General features: G+C 48.5%; 1 protein-coding gene across 1 annotated transcript in view; it reads left to right on the top strand.

Annotated features, from left to right (window-relative positions):
• Nucleotides 1-10,279, top strand: part of DOP1B (DOP1 leucine zipper like protein B) — a 99,277-nt gene extending 88,998 nt beyond the window's left edge. Inside the window, exon 37 of the mRNA XM_069946294.1 lies at nt 8,605-10,279. Within this exon, the coding sequence (XP_069802395.1) occupies nt 8,605-8,856 (252 nt within the window). The 3' untranslated portion in view covers nt 8,857-10,279. The remainder of the gene's footprint in view (nt 1-8,604) is intronic.
• The last annotated feature ends 3,023 nt before the right edge of the window (nt 10,280-13,302 follow it).

The following is a 13,302-nucleotide window of genomic DNA, read 5'->3' as shown; positions in this document are numbered from 1 at the left end:
CAGCTCAAGAAAGCCGGTCCGCTTGTCCGGGCTGCTGCCGTGCGGTTCACCCAGCCGGCCCTGCGGTCGTCCCACGTGACGGCAAGATGGCGCCGGGCCCGGAGCCGAAGAGTCTTCTAGCGCCTGCCGGAGGGAGGGCTGCGTGGACAATACCGGGGTGCTTGGAGGGGTCTCCCCCGCTATCGGAGCACCCGCTCGTCCGTGGGGTAAGACAGCAGCAGGGGGATCAGTTCGGGGTCGGGTGCGGGCTCTCCTCGATCTCCGCAGCGCTGAAGGAGGAGGGCTGGGGGAGAGAGAGGCCGCGGTACCGAGGCGGGCAAAGTACCTTTTTATGGGTGAGACCCCCGGACCAGGTCTGGGGGTAGCGGAGGGTGCCTTTGAGGACTTTCTGGTAGTTTTCCCCATGTACGGGGTGCCTTGGGAGTGAAGGGGTCTTCTGTATAGGCTGCGTGGGTCAGGAGCTCTCCTCTGCACGTCCTACTCCATCGGCTGCTCGCTCCGCCTCCCCCCCTCCCCCCTTTTACCCACCACCCAACCTATCATTAAACCCGAACCCCAGGTGCAAACAAAACATATATAATATATACAGTATATACAATTTATACAAACATACAAAGACAATCACAATACAAAAATATATAACATACTAAACCCAACAATAATGAGACTTCTCAGCCCCACACACGCCCAAAAGCCCAAGTTCAGCGCCTGCAAGCCCTATACTCCAGTATCTCTACAGCACAAAACAAAAGACTAAGGTGCCAGCATCAGCCCACCACCAGGAGAGGAGACGCAGGCTAAGGAACCTTATAGGCAAAGCCCCTCCAAAGACAAGAGGCCCTACCAGCCCCCAGCCTCTCGTACTCCAAAGAACGCACCTTCACCAGTTCACCGAGTGTGCCCCTAACCACTTTATCCACAGGGAGGATTTTACGCTGCGTCGATACCGACGACCGTCGACACCGTGCACTCCACGTGTGGTACCTGACCACTATGCTGACTAGGAATAAAGTGCTCCGGTCCCAGCCACCAAGGTCTCTGAATGCTCCATAGGCCCATTCCGCATAGGAGAGGCGGGCCAACCTGGGCCACCCGATGGAAGCGCCCACCCTGTTGTAAACCTCTGTATTAAAGGGACAATGAAGCAGAAAATGCTCCATGCTTTCCAGCATGCCTCCACACTCCTCCCGAGGACATCCCCGATCCTCAGAGCTCCTGCACTTCAGATTGTCCCTCACATACAGTTTCCCATGGAAGCAGCGCCAAGCCAAGTCCTAAAACTTCAAGGGGATCCTGATGGAATTCAATAGGCCCAAACCAACCTCCAGATCCCGACTTGGGCAATCCTTGAGCGCCAGCGGTTTTTGGAAATGGGATGACAGGACCCTATTGTCAAGGAATTTCCTCGACAGAGTCCTAATCTCCCACATCCCCAAACCCCACCGACGAATGACCTTCAGAACCAGGGTAGCAGAAGCCGGAAGATGCCAATGTGGTGTGCGGAGATCATTCACTTGCCCTCCTGTCTCCCATTCCTGGAAGAAAGGCCGAAACCATCCCCTACAGGAGAATACCCACGGAGGAGCCCTCTCTTTCCAGAGGTTTGAAATGTTGGTCTTAAGAAAGGTATTCACCAGGAACACCACGGGGTTGACCATACACAACCCCCCTTGTCTCCTCGTACGGTAAGTAACCTCCCTCTTGACTAGGTTCAGTCTATTCCCCCATAACAGTTGAAAGAACACACTGTAGACCCGAGTCCAGAGAGGTTCTGGCAAAATGCAAACACTGCCCAGATATATCAGCAAAGGGAGCAGGAAAGTTTTGATCAGGTTAACCCTTTCCCTGAGGGTCAAAGACCAACCCTTCCACTGATCCACCTTCTGAGCGGCGATCTTAAGCCTGCTGTCCCAGTTTTGTTTGGGGTAATCCCCTTGGCCGAATTTGATGCCGAGAACTTTTGCAAACTCCTGGGGTTTTGGAAGGGTGTCCGGGAGATCAAATCCAGGATCTCCACCTCCCAGCCAGAGACTCTCACACTTATCCTGGTTGATCTTGGACCCAGATGCCTCTGAGTAGCGCTCCACCTCTGACATCACACACTGCACCTCCTCTTGCCAGGAGACGAATATGGTGACATCATCGGCATACGCTACCACCCTCAGGGTACAAACCCACTTGACGTATTTGTTGCGTGAATCAGTCTTAAAAATAAGCAGGCAAAACGCAGGTTGGCTTTATACAATTGTTCTGCGTTAAAATACGCAATTGCGTATTTTTGAAGCGTGAAGCTTGTTGTTAGCAAAGCATCAGTTGTTAACAACCTTTGCGAAAAACGCATGTAGCTTCACGCTTCAAAAATACGCAATTGCGTATTTTAGCGCAGAACAATTGTATAAAGCCAACCTGCGTTTTGCCTGCTTATTTTTAAGACTGATTCACGCAGCAAATAGGTCAAGTGGGTTTGTACCCTCAGAGTGGAATCCGGCACCGCAGGGTCCATTCTCACCCCCGTCAACGGTCCACAATCAATCCTCCTAAGGAAAGGATCAACTGCAAACACGTACAACAGTGGGCTCAAAGGGCAACCCTGACGGACACCAGACCCAACCTCAAAAGAGCGGCCAATCCAACCATTCACAAGCGGGAAACTCTCTGCCCCTGCATACAAGGTCTTAAGCCAATCAACAAAAACCCCCGGCAGGCCATATCTCAGAAGAACAGACCAGAGGTACTCGTGGTTAACCCGATCAAACGCTTTTGCCTGATCCAAGGACAGCAAGTACCCCTTCCAGTGACCCGCCCTACCCTGCTCCACAGCCTCCCGGACACCGAGCACAGCACTAAAGGTACTGCGGCCTGGAACAGAGCAATGCTGGGCCCCCGAAAGGAGCTGGGATGCAAACTTCACCAGCCGATTAAACAGCACTTTTGCCAGAATCTTTCTGTCCACACTGAGAAGCGCTATGGGACGCCAATTCTCAATGCGGGACGGGTCTTTACCCTTTGACAAGATGATCAAGGCTGACCTCCTCATTGACCTCGGCAGAGTGCCCGAGGAGAGACACTCAGAAATACCTCAGTCAAGAGGGGTACCAAAGTGTCCTTAAAGGTCTTATAGAACTCAGATGTTAAGCCATCTGGACCGGGTGACTTCTTGAGGGCAAGACCATCAATAGCCACCCTGACTTCCTCTTCTTGGATCATCTCTGTCAAAACGTCAAGAGAGGGGTCTACCCCTGGTTCAGGGACGGTTTCAGTCAAGAAAGCTGAGTCCTTATCCCGATCTAGATCCTTCCTCCCCAAGAGGTGCGAGTAAAAGGATCTGACGACCTCCAGGATCCCTGATCTGGACTTTTTCAGGGATCCTGTACTATCAATCAGTCCTGAGACTATTTTACTATTCACTGACATCTTGCAGTTTCTGTAAGGGTTGGGCGAGCGGTACTTCCCATAATCCCTCTCAAAAACCAAAGATGCGTGTCTATCATACTGGCACCTCAATAGCAAGGCTTTCACTCTGGAGATATCATCACGACTACCTCCAGTCGAGACAAGACGTTGAAGTTTCTTCCTCAGGCCCTGGTACAGGCGATACCTGTCCAGACTCCTGAGGCTCAAGAGAATCTCGCAACCCTTTTTTTGAACATCTCCCACCACTGTGACTTACTGCTACAAAGGCCCAGCAATGGTACCTGGCTCTGAAGAAAATCCTCAAAGGACTGTCTTATTTCCGCTTCTTCCAAGAGAGACGAATTGAGCTTCCAGTAGCCTCTACCCATCCGGGGGGGTCTCTGTAACATTCAGAGAAAACAAAATTAAACAGTGGTCGGAGAACTCCACCTCAACAACGGACACCGCTGAAGAGACGTCTTCCTCCTTTAAATAAAACCTGTCTATCCTGGACCTACAACTACCCCTATGATAGGTGAATCCCGCATGGCCTGGTGTATGCCGGATGTGAACATCCACCAGGCGAGCCTCACTAGCTATACTATTCAGGGCGACGCCATCATAAGTCAGCTTGTCTCTGGAACCTCCCCTATCCTTGGGCCTTGTGACAGCATTGAAGTCCCCTCCAAAGACCACCTGCCGACTTGTAAAAAGATAGGGCTTGATCCTCATAAAGAGACACTTCCGATCCCACTTGGACTGTGGACCATAGAAGTTAATAAGGCGAAGTTCTTGTCCCTTCATGAGGACATCTAGAATCAGGCACCTCCCCATCTCTAACTCAATAACCCGTCGGCATTCTACCGATGCGGCAAAAAGGACCGCCACCCCGCTATACGGCTCAGCCGCAAGAGACCAGTAGGAGGGCCCATTCCTCCATTCCCTTCTGGCTTTAAATATAGATGACATGTCTGTTAGCCTGGTCTCCTGCAAAAAGAAAATGTCAGCATTAACGTGGGCAAAATAATCATAGGCCGCAAATCTAGCCGTATCTGACTTAATGCTGGCTACATTAATGGAAGCCAGCGTCAACGGAGAGGGTGCCGCCATCATGGGTGATTGAGTTAGACGGCTTTCTTTTTCCCACTATCCTTACCATCCTGCCCGCCACCTTCCTCATCTGATGATGGTTTACCTCTCTTTAGTGAAACAGATGTATCCATGTCCCCTTTATTTACAATTTCCTCGTCCCCCGACTCTGGGCAGATCCTCCCCCCAAAGGAAATACGTTCCCCAGGGAGAGAGGATTCGACGTCCCCTGCAGGCCCCCCCGTCATCACACAAACCGTAACCTCACCCTGTGCCTCCTGCACCTCTGAGGAGGAAATATCTTGGAGGGTTTGGAACCGGTTCGAGAGACCAATCAGAGGGAGGATGGTTGTACCTTCCTTTGGCATCTGGGGGGTGGGAGAAGATCTTACATCTCCCCTTTTCTTCTTTTTAGTACCCCGCTTGTGCTCCACCCATCTCCCACTATCCTCATCCGCGCTCTCACCATGGGAGGACAGTGAAGAGATGGCACCTTCTTCTTTCCGAATCCTCCAAATCTCCTCATCCAGATCACTGTCTCTCAGAGCCTCAGCAGTAAGATTGGCCTCAGGGATGAGATCAGAGGTCACATCAGTTGCGCAAGGCTCCTGAGACTCCCCCATCTCCCTCTCCCTTTGGCGCTTATCCCGACGCCTCAGTTGGGCTAGCGTCTTTTGCTTACTTTTCTTCCTTGGCTCTTTTACTCCTTCACCTCCGTCAGCTGCCCCCCCAGTAGATTCCTCCTCACGACCTTTCTCCACCGGGGTAACAACTGCATTGGCAAAGGAACGAGAGCAGCGACTGAATGGGTGACCTAAGTCACCACACAGGTGACACCTAATCTCCACACAGGATGCAGCGAGATGGCCTATTTCCCCACACAATGAGCACTTCATCACCGTGCACCTAGCACTGAAATGTGTGGGGTCACCGCACCTGTGACAGAGCTTAGGCTGACCCTGGTAGAAGACCTGGATTAGATCCCTTCCTAGGAAGGTGGGAGATGATATATGGGTAACGGTGTTTCCTGAATACCTAAGTTTGACCATAAAGGTTCAAGCCCCTGACCAGATGCCATATTCGTCCCTGTTCTTTTTTGGGACTTCCACCACCTCTCCATACCGGCCAAGCCACGTCATGATGTCAATACAAGAGAGTGATTCGTTACGGGTTAAAACGGTCAATCTCTTGACGTTATTTTGGCGAGACACCACCTGAATGGCAAAGTCTCGCCAGCCGGGCTCATCCTTTACCAGCTCATAGTTCGACCAAAAAAGCTCAAGCCCCTCCGGCCGAACAAAGCTGATATCGAATTCAGGGGTACCAAAGGGATGTATCAAGGCAAAGATGTCGGCTGCCTTGAAGCTCATCCTCAGCAGGAGCTCAACAACTTTAGATCTTGGGGGACATGTATCACTGCCTCTCCACCTCAGACGGACCACATTCCTTCGGACACCGCCCGGCCCGGCTGTTGGGAGAGACCACACAGTTTCCCTACCCCTTTCCTCTCGGAAGGCTGCAAGGCCATGCCTTTCTATCAAGAAAGACAGATCAACCTCCCTACCCTCTACATTGATTGTTCTCTCCCCTCTCTTTAAGGCCTGCAGGACGCGTCAATGCAAGTCACCATCCCCAGGGCCCGAGGACGAGGAAGGCACCCCACTGGACCAGGCCCTATGCTCCCACCACTAGTCTGTGCCCCTTCACCACCCTCCTCCACATAATCCATACCCACACCAATACCACATGTCACACTGCCCCGACCACCCTCCAAAGCCCCAGACAGATTCCTCCCCACATTCACTCCTGCCTTCCCCCCAACATTAATTCCCCCATTCACATTGGGTGGACCGGTGTGTTCTGGGACAGAAAGAGATTTTGTACCATCAGCGTCATTGGGTACCAGGACCGGAGCCACCTCCACAGGACAGGCCACCGATCCCTTAAGAAAGGACCGAACAGCCTGCCTGGACTGTTTAGAGGCAGCCCCTGCCCTATTTCTGCTGGTACCCTCTGCCTCATCAGTACTAGAGTCCTCAGCACGATCTGGTCCAGCAACTCCAATACAAAATAAAGGCTTAAGTCCAGTCTTTCTCTTGGGAGGCGAAGGCATCTTAGCCCCTGCAGCATCTCGACGACGACACCGCTGCCCCAAAGGAACAGCAGTGCCAGCGCCAAGCGCCACCGGAGCTCCCGCAGCTGACTCCGGCACACAGCCGCTCCCCCCTCCCGGCAGGGAGTGAGCTGATGCACCAGTGTTTTTAAGGTTACTGCCCACTGCTGGGCCATCTCTCCTACCACTGCCCGCCACTGGGCCAATATCACTGTCCGACCTTACGGCCGGTTCCTCACCTGCTCCACCTCTGCTACTGCAAACAGAGATGGAGCTTACTGCCATACTTGACTCCATACTCTCCCCATTCTCCTGCACTGAGTCCACAACAGAACTCAGGCCGGGCTGAGATATGGGGTTCACACAGTGAGCTGACCCTGAGGCCAGTCCGGGGGGCACAGGGAGGGGGGAATATACAAATGTTACCTGCTCCTGAAGCTTGGTGGTCTTTACCTTAGTCTTTCTCCCAGGCGCCTCCTCTGGTAACTCATCTCCGAATACGAAGTCCTGGAGGCGCCCTGGTGACTCCAGGAGCTGGATCTGGGCCATCAGCGCCCCTCCCTGGTAACTGGTGTTGCTTTCATCCCCCGAACCGCGGCTAGATGACAATGCTGCTTGCCCTGCAGGGAGCCCACTGTATGGGGTCTGTTGTTGCGGACCCCTGGGTGGATTCGGCTCAACATCACGTACCTCCGCAGCGTCTCCTTCCTCCTCCACCCGGCTCTCTGGCTGGAGCCCTCTCAGCCTTCTCTGCCTTTCTCTCTCTGTTTGAGCAAAACGATCGTCATTCTGCAGTTTCTCTTTAAACAGACCACTGTTCTCCAAAACAAAAGTTCTCTTTTTCACTATCTTTTTGATGTCAGCTTTCAGACATTTCATTTTTGCTGATAACAGTGTCCATCAATGCTTTTACAGCACATACCTCCTCCTGGAGCTTGTACAGCTGGTTCCTGGCTTCCTCATACCCACAGAGGCTTGCAGCAATCTGTAGGCCATAGGTCTGCCCCCCAATCTTCCTCCACACCTTCATGGGCAGACAGCCTTGCTCCAGGAGGAGTGTCACTGCACAGATTTTCCTGGCTGGTTTCCATAGTTGTTCCAGAACTTCCGGCACTTGTAGTTCCACAACTTGCTGTAGCCTTGCGGCTACCCTTTGTTACCTCTGGTTCAGGGGCGGCTGGAGAAGCATCGCTGCACCTCCTAGTAGAACGCCTCAGCCCTTGGACCTCTGATGGTATTCCCTCTGTTGGTCGCTGGATTCCTCTGCCCCCCACGGACCTGGTTCGGGGGGCAGGAGTTGGGGCTCTCCTTGGCTCGCTCATGCCTGAAAACCTGCTCCCTCCCTGGGGAGGAGAGAGCAGGCCCAGGGGCAGATCTTGCTTGCCTGGAGCTCAGGAGCAGCAGACTCGCACAGCCTCACACAGCAGGACCACACCCAAAACTAATTGGAGCTGCAATCACCACTCCAGAGCTCCACTCACTATTCTGCTGGTGAGGTCACTATATACATACATTACTTATCCTGTACTGATCCTGAGTTACATCATGTATTATACTCCAGAGCTGCACTCACTATTCTGCTGATAAGGTCACTGTGTACATACATTACATTACTTATCCTGTACTGATCCTGAGTTACATCTTGTATTATACTCCAGAGCTGCACTCACTATTCTGCTGGTGGGGTCACTGTGTACATACATTACATTACTTATCCTGTACTGATCCTGAGTTACATCTTGTATTATACTCCAGAGCTGCACTCACTATTCTGCTGGTGGGGTCACTGTGTACATACATTACTTATCCTGTACTGATCCTGAGTTACATCCTGTATTATACTCTGGAGCTGCACTCACTATTCTGCTGGTGGGGTCACTGTGTACATACATTACATTACTTATCCTCTACTGATCCTGAGTTACATCCTGTACTGAGTTACTCCAGAGCTGCACTCACTGTTCTGTTATAAGCATAAGGCATAAAGCAGATTTTCTTCTGATTTTCAGGAAACCGTGACAGAAAGCTCAGATCTGAAGAGGGAATTCCCACTTCTCAGTCTCCGTTCTATATCTAAAATCATGCAGCTCATGCCGTTCTTTAGGACTCTCAGTTTTGTTTTTAAAGCAAAGGGAAGGGGATTAGGGGCTTCTCATGATCTGGACATCTTGGTGGAATACCCCGTAGAAGACACTACACGGGTCCTGAGGGATCTTGAAGAAAACGTGGAATCTGACTTCCTGGAGAGCATGTCAAGTTAAAATGTCGCCATGTACAGATCATGGGGCGGGGCATGATCACTGTTTACAGTGCCGCTATACAACACAGGATGGTGAACATAAAATACACATAAATCCAGTATAAATATATATAAATAGGACAAATATTCCTTCCATAGGGAATCTCTGTGAGGTTGTAAGTATATTGTATTTAAGATATTCTAATATAAGATAAGTTGGCTTATACAGTACATATATGTATAGTATGGGAGGAGCCCAAAATAGCTGAAGAAGACTCATATAAACAAAACATATAAAGTCAGTGTTGCTGATATCCACCAATCAGATTGCAGCCTAAATTTTCTCATAGCTTATTAGAATGTCAAAAAGTTCTGCGCAAAAACATTGCAGCTCCTTCTCAGGTTATGTGTGGTATTACAATTCAGTTCTGTTCACTTCAATGGAACTGAATTGCAAAACCCACATCCAGCCTGAGGACAGGGGTGGTGCTGTTTCTGGAAGAAAGCGGCCTTGTTTTTCTAAGCTTGGATAACCCCTTTAAAGCTAAATACTGAATTATGTCTGAATAGGTCAGATTTTTAGACATGCATTGCTTAACAGCTGCAGCTGCTCTGGGGTTACACAGTAACATAGTCCTTGGTTATCAAGTAGCATGTCCATAGTCTGACTCAGATTACATATATCTTGGGTGAAAAAGAATGTGTGAGGAGGCTTGACATTACTTGGACCACTCTTTCCTTGCCTACTGCCGTATTAGTTAATTTTTCATAATAACTTTAGGTAACGTGACACTGGCTATGTATGAGCCATGGGGTATTATGGCAGGTGGACAAGTGGGTTCAGACGATTTTCCTATTCAGGATAGGTGACAAGGGTCTGATCACAGGGACCTCATCAAGGACATGCTTGACCACTGCCTATCAAACAGGGACGTAGGATTCCTTTTATTGTGCCCCCCCCACCCCCAGTGATCAGACACGTCTATCCTATGGATAGATTATAAAGTGCCCTTTGTGGATAAAACCCCTTAAGTTCTTTTAATAAGAAGTTTGACTGTGTTTACCGAAGCCCAGACGAGGCCACAAATCTGACTTCCATTTTGCGCTCTACTTTTCAGGTCTAACTGTGGTTCAGTAGCGCTAAGTGTTGCGCCTGTATTGCGCTTATGCCAATGTAAAACTTTCCCTTATACTTTAAGCAGACTTGTCTCATGGTTTTAGGTGGTTAAACTAAGTGGCATCTACGTCTAATTTCATGCATACCTTGCTTTTACAGATTGAGCCCTCTAGTACTGTGATATGGAAATAAGCTCCAAAACCCCAGGGGGTGTTCCCACTGGATATGACAGCTATGAAAATCTTAGCCCTTGTCTGCATCGCCTCTGTGCTTACTTCTGTCCACCTCCAGCTGTTTAGGTGACATTCACTAGGCTTTACTTTTATCTATGTCTCATGAGAGTCCTGTGTGAGTGCTCTGCAAACCATGACAATTCTTTGGGATTCTCTCATCTGCCTCTAGATCTTGTTTGAGCTGCTAAAAGCCCAAGCGCAGACCAGTTATTGAGGCTGATGGGAGAAGCTCAGCTCCCAGTAGGTTAAGATGAAAGTAAAGTCTAGTGAACATCAGTCAAGTAGCTGGTAGCTGATAGAAGTGAACACAGGCATTGCACGTAAGCCATGGGATCTACACAGCTGGGCTTTTTCATCCAGGGGGAATACCCCCTGGGTTTTTGGAATTATTTTCATATTAATAAAAAGATTTCTATCTCTGCATTAATGGCTCAATTTGTAAAAGCAAGGTATGCATGACATCAGACTTCGAAGCCCTATACAACAATGCACTAAATTTAAACACCTAAACCCAATGACAGGTCCTCTTTAATACTGCTTGTTTCATTTTGTTTGCACGGATTACTCTGCAGAGACTTCAGTAAGGACTTTCTATGTTTACATTAATGAAGGAACAAAAGCCCAAAGAGATTGTTAGCAAGATTACCTATGTATGTGCAGTATGACCTATGTATGTGCGGTATGACCTATGTATGTGCGGTATGACCTATGTGAAGTATGACCTATGTATGCGCAGGCTTCCTGTATATTTATTACATACAATAGAGATTACATACAAAAGAGATTAAGATTAGAGATGAGCGAACCGGGTTTGGGTTTGAGTCCATCCGAACCCAAACGTTCGGCATTTGATTAGCTGGGGCTGCTGAACTTGGATAAAGCTCTAAGGTTGTCTGGAAAACATGGATACAGCCACTGACTATATCCATGATTTCCACATAGCCTTAGGGCTTTCACCGCTAATCAAATGCCGAACGTTCGGGTTCGGATCGACTCGAGCATGCTCCAGGTTCGCTCATCTCTAATTAAGATTCATGGTGATAATATGTAGCTGCTAATAAGATGTTTTGTTGTAATACTCCACTGATCAATAATCAATACCACTCGAGATGAGCAAATTTACATTAAGTTCGGGTATGCAAAAACCTTAAACTTACTGTAAATTTTCTCATCTCTAGATATGACAAATACAGTGGCAATGGCATTAAAGCTTTCAGACATGGGGAACCAGTTGTTGGCCAGTAGTTATGGGACTACAAATCTCAGCATGTAAAGAATTCAGAGATTTTGGTCTGCAGCCCTATGACTGTGAAAGTATAGTTCCCAGCATTCTGAGAGTCAGGGCCCATTTGTGCGGCCAGACCTCGCATAGGAAACTAGCATCAGTCTTGTAGATTGGCACTTGTGTATAGAGCCTTTACATGTCCCAAGTGTCAGGTAGGAAGGGCCAGACTAATAATTACTGGATCGCCCATGCAGCCCTTTGATGCAATCAGCCATTGGTTGCACATCTACTATGACGTGTTAAAAGTACCTGATCAGCTGGTCTCATTACACAGGGCAGTATCGGCCAGTCTGGCAAATAATTACCCCATCTAATAGGACACGTTTACAATTTCCAACGTAGTCTCAATTTTCCATATTTAGGATCTATTATTTGATTCTATATAATCAGAAAAAGAGTAACATTAACTTGCTGGGGACCCCAATATTTCTTGCAGTAATTATTTTTTTGATAATTTATCCCAGTATAAGGCAGATACGGAATATGAAAATAGATTAGATTTGATTGTAGTTTTATTTAAAAAGGAAAAAAAATGCCCTCAAGGGGAATAAAATGGCCTTGTTGTTTATAGCAACCAATCACAATGCAGATTTCATTTTAGGGCCTTGGTTGCTATGGGCAACAAGGCCGCATGTTCTCTATATGTGAGGCCCTGTACATTTAACTTTTCATCCCTGAAATTATGTTTTATTTCTCAGCCAGAATGTGAACTTTACTGTGTTTTATTATGAATGTAATTCTGATTACTGGTTCTTCTAATTTTGCCGGTTGTGGGTTTGTAAAAATGGAATCTGCACAACCAGGAATTGTGTAAAACGTTCAATAAAGGTTTAATAAACTTTTTTTTTCCGAATGTGTGTGTACAATGGTTGAACGACAGAACAAGAGAAAAGAGGTGTTGGGCCAAATATTATATGATCACTATATATGCCTCATATATTTCTACCTACCTCTGGATTCAGTGATCCATGATTAGGCACTGAATACAGAGCAAACAATCTAACAGAAAAAAAACAACAGGAACTGAAAGTAACCAATCAGAGCCCTGCTAATGTTTTTAACTGCTCTAGTTGTAGAGTAATAGAATGCTGCCAGTACCCGCATTGGGTGTATGACAGAGAACACCTCGCCATCTAATCTGTCAATCACAGTGGCTGCACTCTGTCCCCCAATCCACTGCCTTGGGGTCACCTTTGATTTTGCCCTGTCTTTTAAACCAGTGCTTCTCAAACTTTTTCTACTGGAGCCTCACCCAACAGACCAAGGCAATGCCTGGGCCTCACCAGACGGACCAAGAGGGCTCCTGGGCCTCACTATCTGTGGTGGAAGTCCATTTAAAAGCTGAAAATAATGCTAGGTTTACCTTTCACCCATCTCCCAAGCTCTATATACTAATAAAGCAAGTACAAAATACATTAATATTGTTGCTAAAATGGAGATTTTTGCAAACAGCAAAAGGACTGTGCAGATCATAGTTTTTTTGTGAAAACTGGCTCCCCAGCTGGGCCTCACCAACAACTAGGGGGCGCCTCACTGGTGAGGCCCGCCTCACAGTTTAAGAAGCACTGTTTTAAACCACACATTCAGGCCCTGACCACCTCCTGCCGCCTTCACCTCAAAAACATTTCCAGAATCCGCTCTTTTCTCACCCCTGACTCCACAAAACTGCTGGTCCATGCTCTCATTATCCCCCGCTTACTGTAACATCCTCCGCTCTGGCCTTCCATCTAACTCCCTTGGTCCCCTCCAGTCTATCCTTAACACTGCTGCCCGACTAATCCACCTTTCTCCTCGCTTTACTTCTGCCTCTCCCCTCTGCCAATCCCTCCACTG

Source organism: Dendropsophus ebraccatus, chromosome 11 (genome assembly GCF_027789765.1).
Source record: "Dendropsophus ebraccatus isolate aDenEbr1 chromosome 11, aDenEbr1.pat, whole genome shotgun sequence".
In the NCBI taxonomy this organism is placed as follows: Eukaryota; Metazoa; Chordata; class Amphibia; order Anura; family Hylidae; genus Dendropsophus; species Dendropsophus ebraccatus.
Note: the sequence above shows the minus strand (reverse complement) of the source record. Positions and strands in the feature narration are given on the sequence as shown.